We start from the raw sequence: 24166 nt of genomic DNA, 5'->3' as shown, positions 1-24166 counted from the left end.
TTCGTCAAAGGAAGGCACTGTGAATTCCTTATGAAATGTCAACAGTAATCTTATTTATTTTTTGCGACACAGCGCAGAGAAGGCCCTTCCAGCCCTTTGGGCCGCACCTCCCACCAACTCGATTTAACCTTAGCCCAATCATGGGGCAATTTACAATGCCTGGTACATCTTTTGACTGTGGAAAGAAACCAAAGCACCCAGAGGAATACCACGCGGTCACGGGAGAATGTACAAGCTCCTTACAGACAGTGGTTCTGCACTGACTTCATCAGAAAATGGAATTCATACGTGTACAAGCTACTAATATTCAACTTGTGCTCCGACATTCCTTGTTGAACTGTGTGTGTTATGTTCTTCCTCAAAGGCACAGGTTTCATGGTGTATTACTGCTTAAGCTGCTAAAAAACCACTACCCATCCCCTATTGTCACTTATGAGTTAAAGTGAAACCATTATTTGTCTGTTTCTATGGATCAGGCTCAGCCAACACAACAGCTGCAGGAAAAAAAACAACAAGCTAAGGAACAGAGCACACGAATACTAGGAACGATCGCCCCGCATGTAGACATTAGAACAGATCATTCACACACGTCTGTGAGTCCAGGAAGCAGTAAAACCAACAAAAAACAGCAGGAAGGCAGAAGCCAGCACAGGAGCCAGCGTCACTCAGGGAAACCAGCCACAACAGCAGGAACTCAAGTTGTTCAACAGCGCTGCCCTCTCTTTGTATGAACTCATTTTATTAATAGTGAAATAATTGCCTATTTTATCCATGAAGGAAGAAACCCATCAGAGTCTTCATCCTGCACAATGCCCCTGCTGTGAACTGCTTTTGGTTTCTGTATGAAGTGATTCTTCCCACTTTTCATCATATTTATCTATCAACTTCTTATCTTCACACGTCTGCTTTGTCACTGGCACTAGTTCAAAAGGTGCACAAGCTTCAAAGGTTGAAATGGATGGGAGGCCCCCCTCGGACTATCAGGTGTCCCTCTCCCAACCAAACTGTAATCCCTGGTAAAGAAGTCCTGTTAACACCCAGTTAGTTGACAATGAACCTGACTAAAAGGGGCATAGAGACATCCATGGTGAGTTTTTCTTACAGGATGCTGAAAACATCCTGCATCCGATTCAAGATCAAGGGGTTCCAAAGTGGACAGTGGAAGAACCAGGCTCAATCATGCAAAGCCTTCTAAAGCCCTCTGTAAAACTGAAAACAAATTATCAGCTTTGCCGGCTTCAAGCTGTCCGTGCAGATGGAGCTTGCTTTCACAAAAGACTTCACTCGAACTGCGAGAAGACAGCAGTTCTCAAAGAATCTGCCTCAGGGATACCAAAACATTTTCTGTAGCTCATTTCCTGTCACTTTCTTGTCTAGACTGGTACAGCAGCCTCAAAACCTTACTGTTATCCTCCCCCACAGCAACAATACATTCGTGTGCTCACTCCCATTCTACTAAAGTGGTTTAAAGTCCACCAGGCTTAGCCATGCATGCTACATTCTCCTTTGATGATAAACATTCAAATCTGGCAACTTCGATGACTCGAAAGGAAAAGAGAGATACACAATCTTCTAAATATCTTTCAGGACAAATCCACACGTGTGCTTCTGGGAGCCTCTTGATTCCTCACTACCTAACAGACTTTGAATGTTCCTTGATAACATCAGAGCAAATGTTCCATCTATTTCAAAGTTCAAAGTAAATTTGTTATCGACGTACATAGATGTTAACCGTATGCTACCTTGAGATTCGTTTTCTTGCAAGCATTTACGGGAAAATTTACAAAAGAGTTATATGAAGAATTATACATAAACCAAGAATGACAAACCATGAAATACTAAGAGCACGAGTTGTGAAGAGTACTTGAAAGTGAGTCTGTAGGTTGTAGAATCAGTTTAGAGTAGTGGTGAATGAAATTATCCATGCCAGTTTAGGGGCCTGATAGTTGTAGGGTCATTAACTATTCTTAAGCCTGGTGAGGGTAGGACCCTCAGGCTTCCGTACCTCCTGCCTGATAGTAGCAGTGAGAAGAGGGTGCAGTGGGTGGTGAAGATGCTGCTTTTTTGATGGACTGTGCTGAACACGTTCTGTAGCCTTTACCATTTCTGAGCATTGGTGGTTCCATACGTTTAGTTGTTTACGTGCTATACAGGCAACATGGTAGCACAATTGCTTTACAGTGCCGGGGGTCACTGATTGGGTTTCGATTCCTGCCGCTGTCTGTATGAAGTTTGTAGGTTCTCCCCATGACTATGAGCATTTCCTCCGGGTGCTCCATTACCTCCCACACTCCAACCACACATGGGTTTGGATTAGTAAATTGCAGGCCTGCTATGTGGCAACACTAAAGACACATTTCACTGTGTGTTTCGATGGTTCGAAATGCATGTGACAATTCAAAGATTCGAAGTACATTTATTATCAAAGTATGTACGCAATGTACAACTCTAAGATTCATCCTCACCATGGACAGCTACAAAGCAAAGAACCATGGAATCTTTTCAAAGAAAAAAAAAGCATGATCGACCCCCCCCACCCCCGCCCCCAAGCACGAGAAAAACAAATTGTGCACACTGCAATAAAACCAAAATAACACAGAGAGAAAAAAAAACACAAAATCAAAAGGCATATTCAGTTCAGCTCAGTATTCAATATCTGCAGGCCACCCCGAATCGCTAAAACCCAGACTAGCAACAAAAGTAAAACTAATCTTAATCTCAACACTCTTCTTTTGTCCTGAACTAGTGTCATTAGCAAGGAAAATACTCCATTGATTAAATTCTATTATTTCTCTCAAATGTTTCAATTAAGAAGGTACAGGAGCCACAAGACTCATACCAACAGATTCAGGAACATCAGGCTCTTGAACCAAAGGGGATAACTTCACTCAGCTTCACTTGCCCCATCATTGAAATGCTCCCACAACCAATGGACTCACTTTCATGGACTCTTCATCTCATGTTTTTGATATTTATTGCTTATTTATCTATCATTATTATTTATTTTTGTGTTTGCACGGTTTGTTGTCTTCTGCACTCTGGTTGAATGCCGTAGTTGGGTGGTCTTTCATTGATACGATTATGGTTGTTATTCTATAGATTTATTGAATATACCCACAAGAAAATGAATCTCAAGGTTGAATATGGTGAGATATATGCACTTTGATAATAAAATTTGCTTTGAACTTTAATAAATGTATTAGCCAAAATAAAGAAAAAAAATCAGGATGGCTCCAGGTTCAATTTCCAGTCTGTTCTGGACTTACTGATATTAGCTGGCTTCAGTTTTGCTGGGGTATGGAGTAAGGGGGAACAGTGAGCTAAGACAGTCAAGTCATTACTACTAGGGATTGCATATATGCAGATAAGGTCAGGTTGTCGTGATGTCATTCAGACTCTAGTTCAAAGGGTGTACTTTGTCAATGTCAAAACTGAGTCAAAGTCGAGTTGATAGTCACATACATACATCTGCCTAAACGACGACAAGCATTTTCCGGGACAGCGAAAACATCTTAAGGACCTTCTCATAGTCTCCTTGACAAAACGCAACATCCTCACTGACTCATGGGACCACTCAATGTGGAGAGGAACATTTAAGGTGGATCTTGAGTGCACTCAGTGGCCACTTTATCAGGTACACCTGCTTGTTAATGCAAATACCTAATCAATGCCCAAAAACATGCAGACATAATCAAGATCAGACATCCCACCTCCCCCGGAAGTTCCGGGAGTCTCCCCACATATAGATAGCGGCTCCCTGACGCCCGCAAATTATATACAATATCCCGGAAATCGATTTTTTTTTAGACCAAGCGAGAGAGAGAGAGCATGCCATGGCAGAGTGTTCCAAAAAAATATAAAACGTACTTCACCCCAGACTACACTAAAGTATACCCCTGCCTAATAGGGGTCAAAAATAATGACAGTGTTGCTCGCAGCACTGTTTGCAACAGTGACTTTTCTACTGCCCATGGTGGGTTAAGACTGTAAAAGACGTGTTGAGGCGAGTTTAACAGGTCTCATCCATTCATTAGCATAGCTAACGTTATTTAAACTAGCTGGCTAGCTGCTAAGGAGTTATTCTATTGCAGACATCCCAACTCTCTCAGAAGTTCCTGGAGTCTCCCGCAAATTGATGGTGCAACCTTCCTGAAATGAGTTTTTGCAGGGTGGAATGTCTGCAAGAAGATCAGTTGTTGCTCAACCAAACATCAGAATGGGGAAGAAATGTAATCTTAAGTGACTTTGACAGTGGAATAATTGTTGGTGCCAGACAGGGTGGTTTGAGTATCTCAGAAACTGATGCTCTCCTGGGATTTTCATGCACAACAGTCTCTAGAATTTACAGAAAATGGTGTGAAAAAACACAAAACATCCAATGAGCGGCAGTTCTGTAGATGAAAATGCCTTGTTAATGAGAGAGATCATAGGAGAATTGCCAGATGGTTCAAGCTGACAGGAAGACAACAAAAACTCAAATAACCAAGTGTGCGAAGAGCATCTCTGAACACACAAGACATTGAAACTTGAAGTAGATGGGCTACAGCAGCAGAGGAGCACGAGCATACACTCAGTGACCACGTCATTAGCTACAGGAGGTACTTATAAAATGGCCACCAAGTGTATGCATAAGGATCCCACATCTCAAACTTCACACATACCCCAGTTAGTCCCTACCTGTGTCACCTGCACTAGAGTCTTATAAGGTACTCTTCAGCAATTCAGAGCCTCAACCCCAAGATTAGTGTGTGCGTATGCTTTTTTTAACTACTGTGTCAGTATTACAGGTGGCTGGTGATAGCGATCAGAAAAGTTATTTTCCAGATTGTTTTTAAGTAATTTACACAACGTCTTAAATTGATTATGAAAGCTAGCAGGAACAATTGTGGAAAATGTATTTAACTCAGTAGAGCTGATTTCTGATTTCATTAAGGGACTTTGGCAAAATGCAACTGAGATGAAGGAAATCCCACAGGAAGATAGGGACAGCATAACGTAAAATAATGAGTTTAATCTGAAAATCAGTTCTTGAAAAAAAAAGATATTTTGATTGCAATTTGGAAAACACAGTCTACATTTGAAAATGAGCTTTTAAGTGTTTTTGTATTGAAAAACTCATGGTTTACAAAGCAACGCCCTTTGCAATTTGTTCTATATCCACCAAGCTTCAGTGCACTACACGTCAAAGTACTGTGGGAATTCACAGGAAATAATGACTTAAAATTAGATGGACAATAATAAACCTTCTTGGAAAAAAGAAAATTCCATCCTCGGCCTTTTAAGAACTCTTATCTGCAGATTCCAAATTCATTGAATGAAAGAGCTTAACAGAAAAATAAGTGCCAGCTTCAAAGTGGTGGTCTGTGGTGCTGAGCAAGGGGTGGTCAGACATACTGGGAGTCCCTGACTAAGGATTTGTTCAATGAACAGCTATTTAACAGAATACATCAAAATATCCTTGGCACCTCTTAAAATCAGCAGCCAGAGTGTCAACCCTACACCAAGTTATCAGTACAATGCAGTAAAATAAGCATCTCTTACTGTTTTTGAAGAACTGTGTTTCAGTGTACCTAAATAAGTTATTAAATCTCCATTAAAAAATCTGCAAACCTCTTAGTGAACAAAACGATCTGTGGAAAATTACGTTTCCTGCATTTATAGGCATTATAGCTAATCCTGTCGATTTGCCCATGCCTTAATTCCTGCACAAAATGGATGAGAAATGCAAGAGTTGAAATAAATAGGTCTCTAAAAATTTCAAGAATCATTCCACAAATTTCAGCTTTTTGCAGAATCTTTATCTCAGGCAGTCCCTCACAAATGGGAAGACTTGCTTCCACTCCTGCTTTGTGTGTACTGAAGTGACTACTGAGGCCAATACGGGAATCACAGATGAGGCAGGTGGTGGGTGGCCAGAGAGCGGGCTGCAAAGGTACGCATCTACTTGCTTTTAATGCATTGTTCTGAGATCCTGCTGGCAACCTGAAAGCTCTTCACAGGTCTTTCAAATGCAGGGCTACGATTTACAATGGGCAGACTGTTGCGGCTACATTTTTAGCAGATCGGCGATTTGGTATAGAATCGTTGACTTACACTGCATGGGCGGCAGCCCTTCAGTCAAACTTGTCCATGCTCACTGTGGTGCCCGATATTTGGCTCATAGTCATCTAAACATGTCCTATCAATGTGCTTTCCTAAATGGCTTTTAAATGTTGCTAATAAGTCCACCTCAACCACTATTTCCGGCAGCATATTCCAAATAAACACCACCCTTTGCCTTTGATGATTTTTTAAAAATCTGTTGCCTCTGATCTTAAATCTATGTCCTCTTGTTTCAGATTCTCCCCACCCCCACCGGAAATGGACTATGACCTTTCACACTCGCTAAGTACCTCATGATCTTACATAATTCTACCAGGTCATTCCCTCAATCTCTCATACTCCAGCAAATAAAGCCCTATCTACACAACCTCTCCTTTTAACTCACCTCCCCCACCCCCACCAAGTCCAAGTCCAGACAATATCATGGTAAATCTTTTCCATATTATTTTCAGTTTACAAGCACCTTTCTTAAAACAGGACGACCAAAACAGTTAGCAACAGTCCAAATGTGGCCTTCCCAACATCTTACATAACTTCCCAACTTCTATACTCGGTGCCCTGACTGATGAAGGCCATCGTGCCAAACGCATCCTTCACTGACCCATCTGCCTGTGACGCTGCTTTCACTGAACTATGCACCTATGCTCTTCAGTCCCTCTTTTCCATAACACTGCCGAGGAGCTTACCTCTGACTGCATAAATCACACCCTGGTCTGATCTCCCAAAATGTAATCCCTCACATTTATTTGGATAGTCCACATATCATGTTTGTTTGCTTATAGAAGTTATAATCATCACAGGAACATCAAACCAGTGTTTAACACACACGAGGAAATCTGCAGATGCTGGAAATTGAAGCAACACACACAAAAATTGCTGGTGAACGCAGCAGGCCAGGCAGCATCTATAGGAAGAGGTACAGTTGACGTTTCGGGCCGAGACCCTTCGTCAGGACTAACTGAAAGAAGAGATAGTAAGACACACACTATGCTCAACTGAAAAACCAGCTTCTTTTACACTGTACCCTTGTAGCAGCTTGTTACAAAGTCAGTAACTTTATTTTGGAATTGCTGTAACATCGATTTGCTGAGAGCCACAGCCCAAATGCTCACCAAACCTCACATGAAAAATGCTGTGGAACATTTGTAAACACAGGATCACTGGAAACACTTCTTCTTAGGAAGCCCATTGGGATTTAGGATGACTTGCTTCTTCCACATGGTGACTGACTAAGAACAATGCAAAGCCTGTGGACTCTGCCAGAGGTGAGGCAAAAGCAGCTTGAGAGGACAAACAGATGGAGGGGTGACACTGACTGGGTCCTCGCATGACCCTTCCAATGTATGGATTTACTGTGCGGTGATGACCATGTTCACTGCATCAATCATGAGTGTACCAATATTGTGACTCTGGGAAGGAACTGGTAGAAGATTGTTGAAGAGAATCCTTATGCCTTTTCCTGTGGCGCACAACATGCCCTTCTGTACCTCCAGCAAGCAAACAAAGTTTCCTTTCTTGAAGGTGGGCACAATTATGGTATCCCTAAAGTCTCCAGACATGCACATATATCCCTGATGAGGGGAGGTGAACTCATGAATTCAAATCAAAAACACTGCTCTGCTGCGTTTGACCACGATCAACAGTCCATTCAACTTATTACAGAGCTGGGGGGAGCAATGAAGTGGACAGTGCATTTGTGCAAAAGACCAAGGGGTTGTTTGAGGCAATATTCAAACTGCTTTTATTAAACCAATTAACCCACTCAACGTATATCATTTTGCTGTTACTAGTACTTACCTACTCAAAATAGGGGAGCTTGAGGTACGGAAGGAAAAGTGGACAGGGGAAGGGGAGCCACAAGGTTCAAAATAACATCATTTTCAAGATACAAAATTGTTTATTATCATTCTTTAGCACGCGGGTGTAAAGTAGAACGAAATGATTCTGACTCTGGATCTGATGCAGCGTAAAAAATAATCACAATAAGCATAACGGAAAAGAGAAAAGCTGCATACAACTTCGATATCCATCCACCACTCATTTCACAACCAATTATGTGGCCACTTAGCAAAAGTATCGAACCGGGAACTTAGACACATACATTGTTCCTGAAATCGTAACATCAGTAGCTGGATGTGATTTTGCTCCAATTTAGAAAAGTAGGCCCGCCAGTGATCAATAGCATGTCATCTTTCACACTGATGACCATAGATTATATCTCAAATTCTTAAATTAATAAAAAGAAAAAGTGAAGAATTTTGTACTTGTAAACTGAACATCAACTTGCCTTCCAGCAAATCAGCCAATCGACACTTTCCTTCTGAAAGCAAGCTGGCAAATGACACTGAGGCTTTCAATGACCTTGTGTTGCCTCTTTCTAACTGGCCTTCCCTAGGCAGGGGCCATTAACTGCCTGTTATTTTATCTACATTTCAAAGCAAATTTGGCTGGGGCTCCCAGGAGGGTTTCTTGCATCTGTAAAGGAGCAGACTGCAGAATGATTTTTTTTGTTGTTGTTATAAAGACGCCAGGTTTTCTGTTTTTGACCTCTGCCTTTTGACATCTTGGCTTCCTGTGCCATCAGCATAACCAGATACGTTCCACAGTGTGAAGCTATAATAATATCACAGCATTTGTAAACCAATTCAGACATCAGCCATAAATTATTCAAGACAGGGTTCTGTTAGTTCAACTGCCAGTGAGAAACTCTGAGCTATAATTTCAGCAGCAAATTCCCCCTACATCTTTCCATGCCCATTTACTATTCTTCACAACAGGCTAGCAGTCTCATCTTTCACCACTTAGCACCCTAATCTGCCTATTTAATTTTGGGCTTTTGCGATTCTGAATCTATTTTCAGACTAGAGCCTCTCTGTTTCCCTCCTCCCCTGCCCCCGACTGAGCTTTTATCATTCTTTTCAAGCTAAAAACAACGAGGGTTTGCAGCAAGAGATGGTCACACTATTGCCACCCCTGCCCTCTCAATTTTGCTTCCCCCTTCATTCACGTGATGTTTGTGTACAAATAGAACTATTATGATATGCATCTACACGAGGTAGCATTCCTTGTACCAGTGGTAAGAGGTTGTGACTGGAGGAAGTTGTACTCATCATGAAAATCCACAAGCTACTGTTTCCAATAAACCGAACTGGCTGTGTCTGGACGTCAGCACCTGGCTGCAGGAGCTCAGATTTGCAGGTTACATTTAAACCTTGAAGATCATCCCCCAGGCACTGATGAGCACAACTACAGTTTTGATCAATTGGCCTGGGCAGAAACATGAGCTGGTCTATCGACTTTAGAGTCAGAAAACCAGACAGATTCAAATAGTATCAACACTGTGACGGAAAGAAAATTCAACTTCCCTCTAACCTCATCACACTGACCTCCAACCCCTGTATCTCTCATAAGTTTTATACATTTAAGTCCGGTAAGCAGTTTAAATGTTAGCAGCAAAAGAGTTTAACATACACAACTAATTTATTACAGATTAAATCTGTTTTATATATGGTAAAGCACAGACTAAATTCTCATTCCATGAACACATTGCGGCTCCTTCTTTGACCCAATTAAATCCATTAATGGGGATTGCGAAACTTAGCATGCCATAAAAGATCCTTTGCTATAGTCAGGTATGTCTGTGCTGTGGATAGATTGCCCCTACAGTAAGCCCTGATCTTTCTTCCTTTATTTTTTATAAATGCCTTTGAAAATCCTGCCTTTCCTCTCTATTCATGCTAGATAATCACAGCCAGAAAAACTCTGACAGCTTACGTAATGGTCTCCTGAGGCAATTTGTCACGCCAGATATTAGCCATCTTCAGGAGCTTAGTAGCCCATTTGTTTCCTTTCTGCTGTGTGCAAATAGTTTACCAGACAGCACTGCAGAAAGAATTGCCTTTCATTCAGCTGGTTCTACGTGTCCATTGTTCTGGCTCTCTTAGCAATTCAACCCTTAGGCAATAGTCTCAACCAGCCTTCAAATTATCACTTCTGATGATTGGAACTCTCACATAATAATAAACCCTGCTTTGCTGCTGTTAGGAAAGAAGTGATCATCTTTTCATTTCGAATGCAGGACTCTTTTCTGTTCCACTGTTAACAGGATAAAACTTGGCACCCTTTTCTTCTGCCTACACTGCACTTTTTATGAGCAAATACTCAGGACCCATTAGCACAAAGGAAAGCGAATGGCCACTTACAAACAATCAAGAGGGTTAGCAACATCTTAACCAATCCCAGAGAGGCACTCCATTCTACTCTAAAGAAGGGGGGAAGAGGTAAAAACAGAATGGGTCTACAGAAATATGCACCAATTTTGTAACTAGTATATTACACCTGATTTTGTTTAGCCTTCAGCTTCCTGGCCTTATTTTTTTCTGAATAAAAACAAAGCTAAGAACATCTTTATTTTGCAACTGAATCCTAAACACCAGTTTCACATTTTTAAAAATCACTGCTCTCTACTGAGAACAGACCTCACGCTTGCAATTTTTAATTAGCTAAGTATGTAATGTCATCATTTGTTAAAAATAGGGAACATTGTTCTTGATTATTACTATTTGTCCACTGATTTAGATGGTTTTCAATTCAACCTTGTGTGTGCAAAGGGGATTCGGCAAATATTTTATGAGAAAATATTCTCAATTGCTGCCAACTGGGAGAAAAACGTAACAAAATTAGGTAGAAATACAGCAATAAACAAGAATTATTTTTTCCTGAACTATTTGTTCCGTTCAGGCATAAAATATTCATTGGGTCAGAAGGGTATTTGATTCACCATGAATAACTCTATTAAGGTCACCACAGGCTCTCTTACTGCATCACAAACAGCCACACATTCTGGTGCTGGAGGGCAGTCATTTCTAGGAGCCTAGTTATTCCATACACTTCACCACATTTTGTATTGAATTCATAAAAGCCCCCAGCTATTTTTAGCATTAGTCATTGCCTGGTTAAAAGGAAAACTTCTATCTATTTGTTACACGAAGGAGTAAGTGCTGAAAGAAAATCAAGCATTAAATTAGAGTGAATGACCATGAGTATGTTCTATGAATATTAACTCTTCAAGCTCATTAAGAAAACGGGAAACATAAGAAATTAGAAAACAAGTAGTGCTGATAGCAATCTTTTCCTCCACCATTGTATTGCCATTGAAACCTATTGGGGAGAACTGGAACATTCATTTCCTGACCAGCAGCAATAAAAATTACTATTCCAGCTAAAATCAAAGGGAACTCAATGGTTAACAGTGACTTTCAATGTAAACAAATAAAACTGCTCCATCTCAGCCTGAAACCCTAACTGCAAAGGGGAGGAATAAGACTCTTCAGACAAACTGAATTTTAACCTTCCCTGACCCCACAGGTGTTCAAATTCTCAGTTACTCAAAGTCACCAAAAATACTTGAATGATAAATGTCAAGAGTTGACAGCCTGGTTTAGTTATGGTCCTTAAACACTGTAGGGGCTCTCCATCTGATGCAGGTTTTGTGTTTCATCTGGTCTAATGAGAACGGAAAATACTAAAAGCACTCAGCAGGCCAGACAGCAACTGTGGAAAGAGAAACTGATTCACATTTTTTTTTATGCAAGACCATTCCTCAGGACTCTCTCTGCTCTAATGTTGTGCTGTTGGTGCAACCAGATGAGGGCAAATGAAAATCGACTTGCTAGATTTAACTAACTAAGGTGACCCTGTCAGGAAGACAACTTCTCCTCAAACAACATTAACGCAGTTGGAGAAATGCCCTGGAATAGGTTTAGGACTGTGAATATGATGTGTGTTCCAGCTCTCGACAAAAGGTAGTCTGGCAAATGTGGAAGTGGTTTTAAAAGATGAAATGGGCAGAAGGTCTGTGCTCAACATGGGTTCAGATATGACTGTAAAACCAGAAACAAAACAGGTCCGGACGTGGGCAACTGGAGTGAGAGAGAGATACGAATTCAGTTGGGTAAGAACAAGTTGAAACATTGGGCCTACTTGGATAATTGCAGAATTGGAAATGCATCACGAAAATGCAGAGGGACGAAGAAAATTACTTCTGTCATGATAATGTTGAACTGGGGAAAACTTTTCCTCATCTAGTATCGTACTTCACTTCAATCTAACTTTCTCAGCGTAACCCTGATCCTATCGTGCTTTATCTAGTTTTTTTTTAATAGATCCATCGTTTATTTGTTCCAAATGTCTCTCAAACCTCATAGGGGTAACTAAACATTGCAATTCATATTTTTACCCAAATGATATATATATATATACACACACACACACACACACACACACACACATAAATATTTGCTTAGGTGTTTACCTTCCTCCGTTTCATGCCACACAATCCCTTCCAGGTTTACACTGGTTCCTGGTTCACATGGTCCAAGGCATTCTGGCTCAGTCACTACTCCAACCTCACAAGTATTTATTCCCATTGAACGAGTCCTTACTAACAGCTGTTCAACTGGCGCAGCAATGCTAGATGAAGGAGGAAAGTAGGAAGGCAGAATCTGAGGTGGCATGCTCACAGAGATCGGGGGCGGAGGGGCAGGCACAGTGAACAAAGGATCAACCTGCAAAGCAAAAAAAAAGGGAAAACGTTATAACCTTCATTGTCCTTGGAAATAAATTAAATCTCAATATCTTTCCCATAATAATTTTTGGTAAAACAAAATCTGAAATCTCATTCAACCTTCAGTTTAATTTCATTACGAGTGAATACCTCTGGTCAAGCATTATGTTGTTTAAGCCCTTAATAATACAACAAATGCCATTTAAGAATGCCTTTAGAAAGAATGTGCAATATATTGATAGGAGCTATTAGAAATAATCCATTATCCTTCAACAAAGAAAAGGATATTGTACAAAATGTCACACATTAATGAGCATGTGCAAAGCATTAATCATCCCAGAGAAAGTTCAATGGGTAAAAATTAATATTGCTATAGATAGGCTCCATGTGGTTTCTGCATAAGAGGGCAGAGGAAGTTACAAAGGCACACTGTAATCTTGAGGAGGGGATAACTGTTGGGTGATCATCATAAACTAATGCTTCGAACAAACCTGCTGCACAAGGCGTTCCCTTTTCTGGTCATTTTGTTAGTCTACACTGTGATAGTGAGCTTTGTAGGTAATGGTTAGACCATCCTTTTGTACTTGCCTTGCACATCTTAACAAGCCTTAGGAAAATGCACACAGACAAGACTGATTTACTTGTTATGCGTTTGAATCAGCTGCAACACATGCACCAAATTGCAAGCTAAGCACAGCCTAACTGCTTCAATACTTTCAAATGATTTACAATAATCACCTAAAGGATAAGCACACAATCATAATGCGACACAGCTTTAACTCTGCCATTGACTGCCAGGCAAAGACTCCGCACCTGGGCAAAGAAAACGCAGCATGTGCCTTTCCATTATCATTCCACTACTCTGACACAGTCATTATATTTTTGCATTAAAGAAGTGAAACCAGTGCCATTGTCATAGATTTCGACATCTCGTGGAATAACACATAATGAAGAGCATTGTGACATCCTATTTAATGGATCAGCCAGTAGGTCTGCTACTTGCCCACTCAGATTCGGAAGCTTTTCAAGAGTCAGGACTTCAGTGGGTAACAGCTCAGTGGATATTTGGGCACATCACTAGAATCCAATTCATGTGGCTCACACGAAATGAAACTGCTGATAGGCAAAAGGTATTACATTCTCACCATACCAATCCTGTACTTTGTAATGTAATACCTTTAAAAAGCCCTGATAACAGGATAGTATCTCTCCTTTCCTAACAATGCAAGATCTGCTGAGACATAAAGCTCCAGGGAAAGACAGTGACTGCTTTAATACTGAAAGACACATTCTTTGATGAAACCTTCCTTTGTTGTTTATTGAAAACCTATTTCAAATCTTACCACAAGCAAAAGACTGTAATCAAATGTAGCCCCGTGGAGCACATTACAGGATATATTTTTCCTCGGCACGTAGCAAAAATTCAAACTGAATGAGAATAAAAACAAGAGACACAAAATCTTATTCAGTGTTAAAAGGCTAACAATGTGACGCCAATGAGCCTCTTTCCATTAAGCAACGCTCTGACACCATCTGTTTCCCCAGCCCTCACAAAATCATATATCACACTAAAAGAAGGAAGATACCAATTTTATTTTATAAAGTATTTGCTTTGGAGGATCAAATAACTGCTTTCCTCCCCCACACACTTTTCCACAACCTACTCTCATGCCCATTCTATTGTGATGGGAATTAAAGGCACAGTCTTTTCAGGCAGAGAAGGAGCACATTGAAAAAGGGATAGAAAACAGTGGGTGCACAAGACTTAACAGCCGGACATGGCAGTCTGTCAGAGTGGGGAAAATATATGTCAGAAACAGACGCTCTGCTTTCTTCAGCGTTACTCGAGCGTGATTATTCCCAGGTGTTTATGTGTGCTGATCAGAATTCTGGCAATTCATCACAGAAAGCAGAGCAGGGAGAAAGAACGTACTATCTACTCTGCAAAGATATTTACACACATAACTAAAACTGTGCCCAACTCTTATATGCAAGCCAGCTCTTTTCAAAGGCAGTTGGCCATTAGCTATTTATGTTCACAATGTAAATCTTCTGTGCATATTTTTTCAGCTTCTTTTGCAATAGACTGTATGATGAATGCTGATCGGTGCTCATAATGCTCCAATGCAATAAGACTTCCAGAGAGGGAAGATTTTTTTTAATTAAATCCCAGAAACATTACAAAAGTAATTATTTATAGAACGATCTGACTCTATGCCTTACTAATCCTGCAAGTCAGATATTGTCAGAATTCTCCATTAACTTGCTTGATTTGAATGTTTCTCTCAAATCAAGAAAGTTATTCTGCTGAATTCTTGCGTTCTGAGTGTTAGAAAAGCATTTGGGCATTTTGTAATTACTCCAGTATATACCAGCAAGCCCTATGTAGAAAGAATTCTAAAAAATTGACACTGATTTACGGAAAGATATTACAGCACCGCCACCAACCTAATCATTAGTACTCCAGCAGCAGTCATGTGAACACATCAATTATGGGCAAGTGCCAAAAGCTCCAGAGATCCAGCAGATTAACAGGCAATCCTCTGTTTTACAAGCATACATCAAAAAGAATATTAATAAGAGGAGGGGGTGGTGTGAGAGCTTGTCAGGCTGATTCAGCCATGGATGTAAGCATTTCTTCCAGTCTTTTTTTTCATGAAACTATTCCATGAAAGAAACTGGCACCAAATACAAAGTCTCTTGCCGCTACCTTTTCAAAAGCACTGTTGTGGATCACTGTAACATTTAGGAAAGTAAGAAATCTGGAATTAATTTCATCCTGCTGTTCTGACAAGTATTTAGGCCCCTGGTACTTTTAAAAGCATCAGTTCAATATCTTCTCATTTCCACTCTTCTGTTACTAAAGCAACCAAATTTATCAAAATTAGCCTTAAATATTGCAAGACAACTGGAATTACATCAAAGCAAAATTCTTCCATGTACAAATATAGCAGAATCCACACAGGGTGTGCTGAGATCTAGATGCATTACAGTGCTGAAGTTTTATTATTTAATACACAAGGGATATTTTTATCACCGATATGCGTCCATTATACTTGAAACTGGATCATACATGCAGAATTACTTGTCTCATGCACACAAGAGGGTGGTTTAAAGGTGAGGTCTTTTTTTGTTGGTTTGAAACAATAATTCCAAATGCAGAAAGACTTTTTTTTATAATTATAGCCTCAAGATCTACTAAAGCTCTTCTAGACAACTCCAAGTAGTACAATGTAAACTATTGAATACAGTATTATCAAAATCTCTGGAAATCTATTACTGTCAAGCAGTATACCAGCGGTAATTCCCAGCAGGACACACACTATTGTGTTTTTTCCCTCTCTCCACTCCCTGCCCTAAATCCTAGTACTAATACAGCTCTAATGACCTGGACTGAAAAAACCTGCTCTGCACAGTTACCTCCTGTTTTGAATTCATTGCAACAGATTTACAAGGTCAATGGCATCAGTCAGCATTAAACATGCAGAGATTTTAAGAGGCCTGGAATGCTACAGATAGAAAAGCATAAATCGAGCCAAAGGGGGAGGATTAAAAGAAAGAACTATATAAAATGGAGTGCATTATTTCCCATGGCATGTAGTTACAGAATCATTTCAAAAACAAATCCTCATATTTTATGTATAAGGAAGCTATTTCTTTCCTTTAACAGAGAATATAACCATGTCATTTTTTCCTTTCAGCAATTAATAACACATAACGAAAACACTACTCTCAAACATGATATGTTTCAATCAAGCAGTCCTAAATTTCATTAGCAAACCAATAATTGTACAAATAAATGGGCAATCCCCAATGTTCCATTAAAGGAGGAACTTTACCTCTCCTCTTCCAGCTCCATCCATAAGTCACTAAAGCAAAGGATGATCTATGGGTCCAGCCTGCTCACTATGAACAAGCTTCAATTAGGTTAGACCAGCAAATATTCAAAACAGGTAAAAAATGTGAGCTGCAGTGTCGTTTAGTCCGTGCCTAGTAGATGGCTCCTGTATCTGTAATTAACATATGGATGCAATCTTCACATTCACTCAATTAGTCACAGACGTTGTTGGTAAGCTGAGAAAGCAAATGCTGCTCATCCCAAGGATTTACAGTCACAAGCATCACACCACAAACTCAATTCTTCCCACTATGCTTGCACAGCCAGTAAGCACAAACCTATTTTACCCCCTCTTCTCCCTCTTCCAAATGTGAATGGATTCAGCATAAAACCTTCAAGTAAGCTCACTGTCAGAAAAGGAATGAATCAAGAACAATAATGTCTTTCAGGGCACCTGTACTTGGGCATAATTAGTCCAACCAGTTTCATGTTTCCTGTAAGCTATGGAGATGCGGCAAAAGACTCACTCATGCCACAAAAGAAATCGATATAAATGTCACCCAACTAAAGTGCGGAATGAAAGTGTAGCTTATTCTGAGTTTTTAAAAAAATTTCTGTAAAGTTAGTTTACAGAAGAAAAAAAAGAGCTGCCACCACACTACTCTAAATTTACCCCCACCTATCAAACCTCCAGATTCCTGCAGGGTTACAAGGGTTACAGACCGTGCTTCTCAAGTGCTCATACATTAAAGCAGCTATTGGAAGAGGAAGGCTTCACAATTGAACCTAATCCTTGTGGTGTCTTGTGTGGGGGGCTTGGGAGAGAAAGAGGGGAAGTCTCATTCAGCATGGAAGCCTCAAGTGATTTCCCCTCTCTTTACGGACATTGAAAGAAACTATGGTAAAGTACCCGACCAAATTAAACAAGGTCAGTGTTGGCCTGGAATGAGAACTGAAGCCTCTGAGCCAAAGGGATATCTTTAATTGCTATATGCAATTCCTCTAGAAACCACCAATGTTTCAGTTCTCACTACCCTCTCCTTTTCCTGTCACTCTTCTTCTCTCCCTGTCCCTCCCCCTTTCTTTCCACAACTGAAAACACGGTTGATTTCTAACTTTCTCCAGTTCTGAGGAACGGTCATTAACCTAATGCACAAGTTCTGTTTCTCTCTCTCTATATTCCCTGCCCTACTGAGTGTTTCCAGCATTTTTCATGTATTTGAAAAGATAACACTTCTAGGAAACACAGCCACCCACATCAGGAGAAAGTACACCATGGGGTCCAGAGTTCATTAACTTTAAAAAAAACTAAGCTCTGTTGTCCTTGGTAATGCATTATAACCACTGATTACAAGGTCTCTCATAACACTACTGCCTTTTGAACTCAGGGATATTTAAACTTGTGATAACGTTGCAGATATTTGTTCTCATTTTTTTAATACTACACTCCAAACACTGAGTATCTACATTATTGAGGGTGCAGTGTGGTGTCTAATGGTTTTATTTGTTCCTGGCAGTCAGCCAGCAAGTCTTCCAATATTTCATTCAGCCCACTTTGTGATTAATAATACCACTTTCAATATCTGTGTTGAGTTAATACAGTATTTGGGACATTTCCTGGAAGATTGTTTAGAAATGAATCATATTTCTTTAGTGGGATTTTATTTAAAGCAAACTCTGCCACCCTGTTTCAGCTTCAAAGGTCAATAAAGCCACCAAACCCTCTCTTCCTGATCCCTTTATGGCCTTTTCTGTGCACACTAAAATAACATATAAAGTTACTTGCCTTTATTCTGCGTTACTTGGTTTGGTGGGGGGAGGGAACAGACAGAGTGGATAAATGTTCGTGACAAGAAACTAGAGACATTTTCAATTAACCTGCTTTACCAATATTTCATGGGACACATCTTTAAAGCAGATCTAAGCTATTTAATTGTTTCATGCTTGTTATCATTGTTTCACTGCCTCTCGTGCATGTTACTAAGTAAAATGCCCAAATGCAAATTTTGCACGGTTACAATTGACAGATTTTGCCAAGTGGCAGATCAATCTTTTTTTCAACATATCTGTTTTTGTGCAGGCATTTAAAAATAAAATTATAGAAGGTCTCAGGGGATGTGATAAAACTCCAGAGAATGACAGGTGTTGAGTTCTTAATGAATCAAGGGCAGAGTGGCCAGTTTTCTATATCTGCTGAGGGTGGGCAGGTTTCCTTCAAGGAGGTGGGAGTTCAATTCAAGCAGTAACACACGGAATGCTGAAAGAACTCAACAGGTCAGGCAGTTTCTATGGAGGGAAATGGACAGTCAGAGTTTCAGGTCGAGACCTGTCAGCCAAAACATCGACTGTCCACTTCCCTCCATAGATGGTGCCAGACTCACCGAGTTCCTCCAGTTTTCTGTGTGTTGATGTAGGTTTCCAGCAGTCTCTCTTACGTCTTCACTCCAACAGTACACGTCTTGGTGGAAGCAAATGCCCTCTTCCCCCAAACCTAAGTCAAGGGATCCTACCAGCGTCCAAGGTAGGGTCAATCATAAAACTTGATCCAATGGCGTAATATCCCGTTAATCCTGTCACTCACAACCACTGACAATAAAAGAGGAAAAAAATAACTGAACAAGAAACCCTCTTCTCTTTGTGAAATTCTTTGACTCTTCAGAATAAGGTCACTAATTCCTCTGATACCAGCTACTTTGACAACAGCTTATGCCAGTTTAAATGTCATAATCAATTTTCGATAGTAGGGTACAAAAAGCACAGTGAATGAGAGAGCCAAGGAATGCCCAAATGTGATTCTATTGCTTATCTTATTTATATAGAGATACAGCATGGAATAGGCCCTTCTGTCCTAGCTACCCCTGACACCCCACTTTAATCCTAACTTGATCACAAGACGATTTACAAAGACCAATTAACCTAATAACTGGTACGTCTTCGGAATGTTGGAGGAAACCGGTGCACCCAAAGAAAACCCAAGCATTACCGGGGAGGATGCCGGAAACGGAACTCCGGAATTTAACACGAGTAGAAGTAACACAACACAAATTAAGATCCCAGCTATATAGCCATCACTAAATCCAGTGGGCAAGCACAAACATTGCAGAATGTTCCATGGCCTTCTCTTGTGCCACAATGAGGCCACCATCAAGATGGAGGAGCAATACCTTATATTCTGCCTGGGTAGCCTCTAACCTGATGGCATGAATATTGATTTCTCCTTCCAGTGGAAAAAATCCCTCTCCCCACCCCCTTCTATTTCCCACTCTGGCCCCTTACCTCTTGTCACCTGCCTATCACCTCCCTCTGGTGCCCCTCCTGCACTTTATCCCATGGTCCATTCTCTCTCCTAGCAGATTCCTTCCTTTCCATCCTTTTACCTTTCCCACCCACCAGACTTCACCCATCACCCTCCAGCTATCCTTCTTCCCCTCCCCCCCATCTTTTTATTCTGGTGTCTTTCCCCCTTCCTTTCCAGACCTGAAGAAGGACCTCAGCCTGAAATGTTGTCTGTTTACTCAGTTCCATAGATCCTGCCCAACCTGCTGAGTTCTTCCAGCATTTTGTGTGTTGCTTTGGATTTCCAGCATCTGCTGAATTTCTCCTGTTTATGATTGTAGGATCTAGGCACTGAAACAATCTCTGAGGTCTCTGGCCTCAGAAATTCTTGCTTGCATGGATGGATAAGCTTTGGTCTCAAAGAATGACATGCAGGTCTCCATTGTCGATCTGAACCCTGGTAATGGTGGAATCTTGCCTCACAGCTGTGTCATCAGCACAGTTTAATTTGTTGTCATTTCTCTTGAACTGGCAACAATCGTGTTTAAAATGAATAACAGCACCTGGAAACCCAAACACAAGAAAAAACATTCTACACAGCGTTGAAGGGCACGTTGAAAGAAGTATTGTTTACAGACACAGCATTCAAATTGTCCATAACAGCTAAGGTTAAAATACCAGTCATTTGAGCATCAACAATTGCACAGTAGGTTGTAACAATGAGACTTTGCCTTTGGGATTTTTGAATAAAAACATTAAAGTGAGAGCACTGTACTAATAGTTTGATAATTGCACAAATGCTCAGTAGTATTTCAGAACACAAATTAATGTTTACATAGTAAGTAAGCCATTGATTTATGGCAATGTAAGCCAAGTGCAACCAATTAGAAAATGCAAAATTGCACAGGTGACACTATGCGTAAGAAAATTTAGAGCAGGAGTTTGTGTGAGCAACATCAAGTGGGAAATAGATCGTTGCAGTTCAGCTTCCACACCGCCACTGAAATACCACTCCACCCCAATCAGTAAATAAAATAGGGTAACAGAGATGTAAGGCCAAATTGCTTAACATGGCAGTGAAGTCTAGCATCCATGTGATTTCAGAATTTACCTAGTATTCACTTCTCGAGCCTCTGCGTGTCATTAACAATCTTAGTAACTGCCCACCTGACAAAGCAAATGGTCCCTCAGAACGCACCAGCCCAACCTTTCACAAAATGCCAGGCAACAGCAAATTAATCGCTTCAGATTCTCGCTACCCATTAACACAGGTCACTAATTAATTAGGATGCAGAAACAATGGCAGACTTGCAGCACACTAGGCAAATTTTTTCCCACTCACACAAAGTTCAAATCTTAAGGATTTTGCTTTGATTTAGTGAAATGCTTTTCTCTCTCTGTCCCTTCCCCCACCATGCTGCCCACAGTGGTTGTAAAACTACTCTACCAACAACTGGTGCCCAATAGCTGGAAGCAGTTTGCCTTGTCAAATTTCTGACAGTCTGCTACTGCCCATCCCCCATCCTCTGCCTGCCTTAAGCACTTATTGTGCTCAGCAGAGTTGCCTTTCCCTATTAAGAATGCATTTTACCTCTGTTTCACTGAGGGGTGGAGGACAAGGCAATTTAACTGAAATAAGAAAATGCTATTTCATTTCTGGCCTACAGCATCTAATTCTTTCGCCTGATACCCCAAGCCAACATTTGGCTAACAAATTTCACCTTCTCTCTATAAATAAATGATTTGTTCGACATTTAAACCAGTCATACATTTTTTTTCCTGCTGGCTCTAAGCCAAACAACAAACTCACTGCCTCTACCAATATTAAGTGTGGTTAAAACTGTAATAACTGAATTTCAGCTACATACAACAGTGCGATAAGAACTGCATCCACGTAATGACCACAATTGTGTTGACTATTAAATGCATCGCTCTCTAAAGATTTTTAGCCAAGACTTTCATTCCTTCGTGATATTATCTCAAGTGAGCCAAGACAAAGGTACAGATATCCATGGCGCCCAGCTTTCTAAGTATATATAGACTTATCAGCAAAAATGTTCAAAACCCGTAGGTAACTAATAAGCAGGAGTCTATCACACCTTTTCATTTAAAGGCACGGTGAACACAACTTTACCACATGTCAACGTCAAGAAGAATACAGGGAGCAATAATAACCACTATATACAGCCTCTTAAAAGACTTTGATTCCGTTACGTTGAGGGGAACTCCTTTTTAAATTTAGCTGTCCACAGAAGTTGCCATCTCATGTTTACTCTATGGTAACATGCAAACTATGATCTTAACTACTGGGTTCACAACCGACTCCACCTTCGTGAAGACTGGTGTCAAGCAAGGCTGCGACGTCATCCCCAACATTATCCTCAAACTTGCTACAATACTGTAATCCATCCCCAAGAAGACGAATAGAAACTGAGTCTTGAAAAACGGTCTCAGTCCAAAATGCTGTTTTATTCATTTCCATAGATGTTGCCTGATCTGCTGAGTTCCTCCAGCATTTTGTGTTGAAAAAGAAAATTGCTCAACTTAAGTGGACTGCAGGACCAAAGTCTCTCCAACTTGAGTCATCAAACTACAATGTACAGACAATGACAAGTTACGTGCACGTTTTGGGCGCCAGCTGCAGGTTTCATTAACTCATTCACTGAAGCATGCCAGTAAAGAATGGCCTTACACTTAACAGTCATAAAATTGAGCCCTTTGGAATTCTGCTGTCCTCTCATGCAGACATTCTATTCCAGGGTCTTACTACAGCAACACATTATAGGTGGACAGAGGAAACACTTCTCAAAACTTCTTTGTAAAAGTATAACAAGGTGACCAGCTCATGGGGATACAGTCAGGATGACTTCAGAAGCCCCATGCAAATGGCAGGAAGAATGCCCACACACGCAATGACCTCATTCTGTTACTGTTTTACCTTATACTGTGTAATGACTTGATCTACATGAACAATACACAAGTTTTTCCACTCTACCTCAGTACTTGAGACAATAATAAACCGATTCCAATAAGCCAACTTAGAACCCATGGATGGAGCAGTCATATAGAGTCAAGCCATCCTCACCCTTGTGGGATTGTCTTAGAAGTTAAATCCTTAGTTCTCTATTCCATGGGACACGTCCATGGGCTTCCCTACAATACACTAAAGCAGGAGTCCTAAGCAGGTTTGGCCAATTCAACTTGTATCAAGTCAGATGACCTAAGACCTACTAATTTCCAAGGTACAATTTTAGGGAAGTGATATCAAAAGGACCTTTTATCTTCCCTTTGATGTCAATGGGAATCTAATGACTCCAAAGAGTCCAGACTTTGATCTTTTAAAGACATTAGCTCTATTTGTCACATATAAGTTGAAACATACAGTAAAATGTGTCGCTCGCATCAACGACCACAACAACCAGTACATATGTGCTGGGGGCAGCCTGCAAGTGTCATCCTGATCCTGGTACCAACATAGCATGCCCACAACTTACGAGCTCATATGTCTTGGAATGTGGGAGAAACCCACGCAGTCACGGAGTACAAATTCCTTTCAGACAGAGACAGAACTGAATCCATGTCACTGGCACTGTGAAGCATCAAACTAACCAAAACGCTGTTGTTTAGAGGTGCATCAACAATCCAAATTTGCATGCTGCAAACTACAAGAGCACAATACAAAACTCTTATTTCACACGGATATAGATGTTATACTTAGAAATAAAAGTTTCCAAGCCAACATTCCATTCCTTACCTACACCTCCTGTCACACAGCGGTGCACCTTAGACGTTTACATATTCGTATATGTAAACGGAGCTTATTCGTATATGTAAGTGGAGTTTAAAGACAGCAACACCGGTGACATTAAAGAAGATGCTTTGGGAAGAAGGCAACTGACAGCGTTAAAGGCCCAGAGGCAATTGAAATGCCCTGGGATTGGAATTAAAAATGCTACACTAATCACACATGACTTCTCTCATTACAGACCAATAATAACTATGTTTTGTTTGAATATTTTTATTAAAAAGGAACATGTCGGTCATTTACCTCCTGATGAGCATTCAGTGTCTAATCTGACTTTCGTGGTACAACCTTGGAACATCAATTGCACAACGTAGTCTTTAATTTTATCAAAATTGATGTCCTTGGCTTTTATCTCTGAAGCTGTATTAGTACAGGAACTTCCAGGGTCAATATTTTGTACTGCACACCAACTCAGCTTTCACCTTTTAGCAGGAGTTGATGCAATATTTGGGATTCTCATCTTTTGATGTTTTAGTTCCATAAAATTAGAAATGGAGTACAAATGTTGCAGGTAAAAGATGGAGTGCATTTGCGTTAGAAAGGAATCAGTGCTCTGCTACAAAGGTACAATGGCTGATTT

At 40.5% G+C, this 24166-nt stretch overlaps 1 protein-coding gene across 8 annotated transcripts in view; it reads right to left on the bottom strand.

The window, feature by feature from the left end:
* The window catches only part of znf608 (zinc finger protein 608), an 84038-nt gene that overhangs the window by 47188 nt on the left and 12684 nt on the right, over window positions 1-24166 (bottom strand). For all 8 annotated transcript variants that reach the window (XM_063068724.1, XM_063068728.1, XM_063068729.1 and 5 more), the window contains one exon: window positions 12416-12668. In XM_063068724.1, coding sequence (XP_062924794.1) covers window positions 12416-12668 — 253 coding nt within the window. The remainder of the gene's footprint in view (window positions 1-12415; window positions 12669-24166) is intronic.

The sequence above is a fragment of the Mobula hypostoma genome, chromosome 16 (genome assembly GCF_963921235.1).
Source record: "Mobula hypostoma chromosome 16, sMobHyp1.1, whole genome shotgun sequence".
Lineage (NCBI taxonomy): Eukaryota > Metazoa > Chordata > Chondrichthyes > Myliobatiformes > Myliobatidae > Mobula > Mobula hypostoma.
Note: the sequence above shows the minus strand (reverse complement) of the source record. Positions and strands in the feature narration are given on the sequence as shown.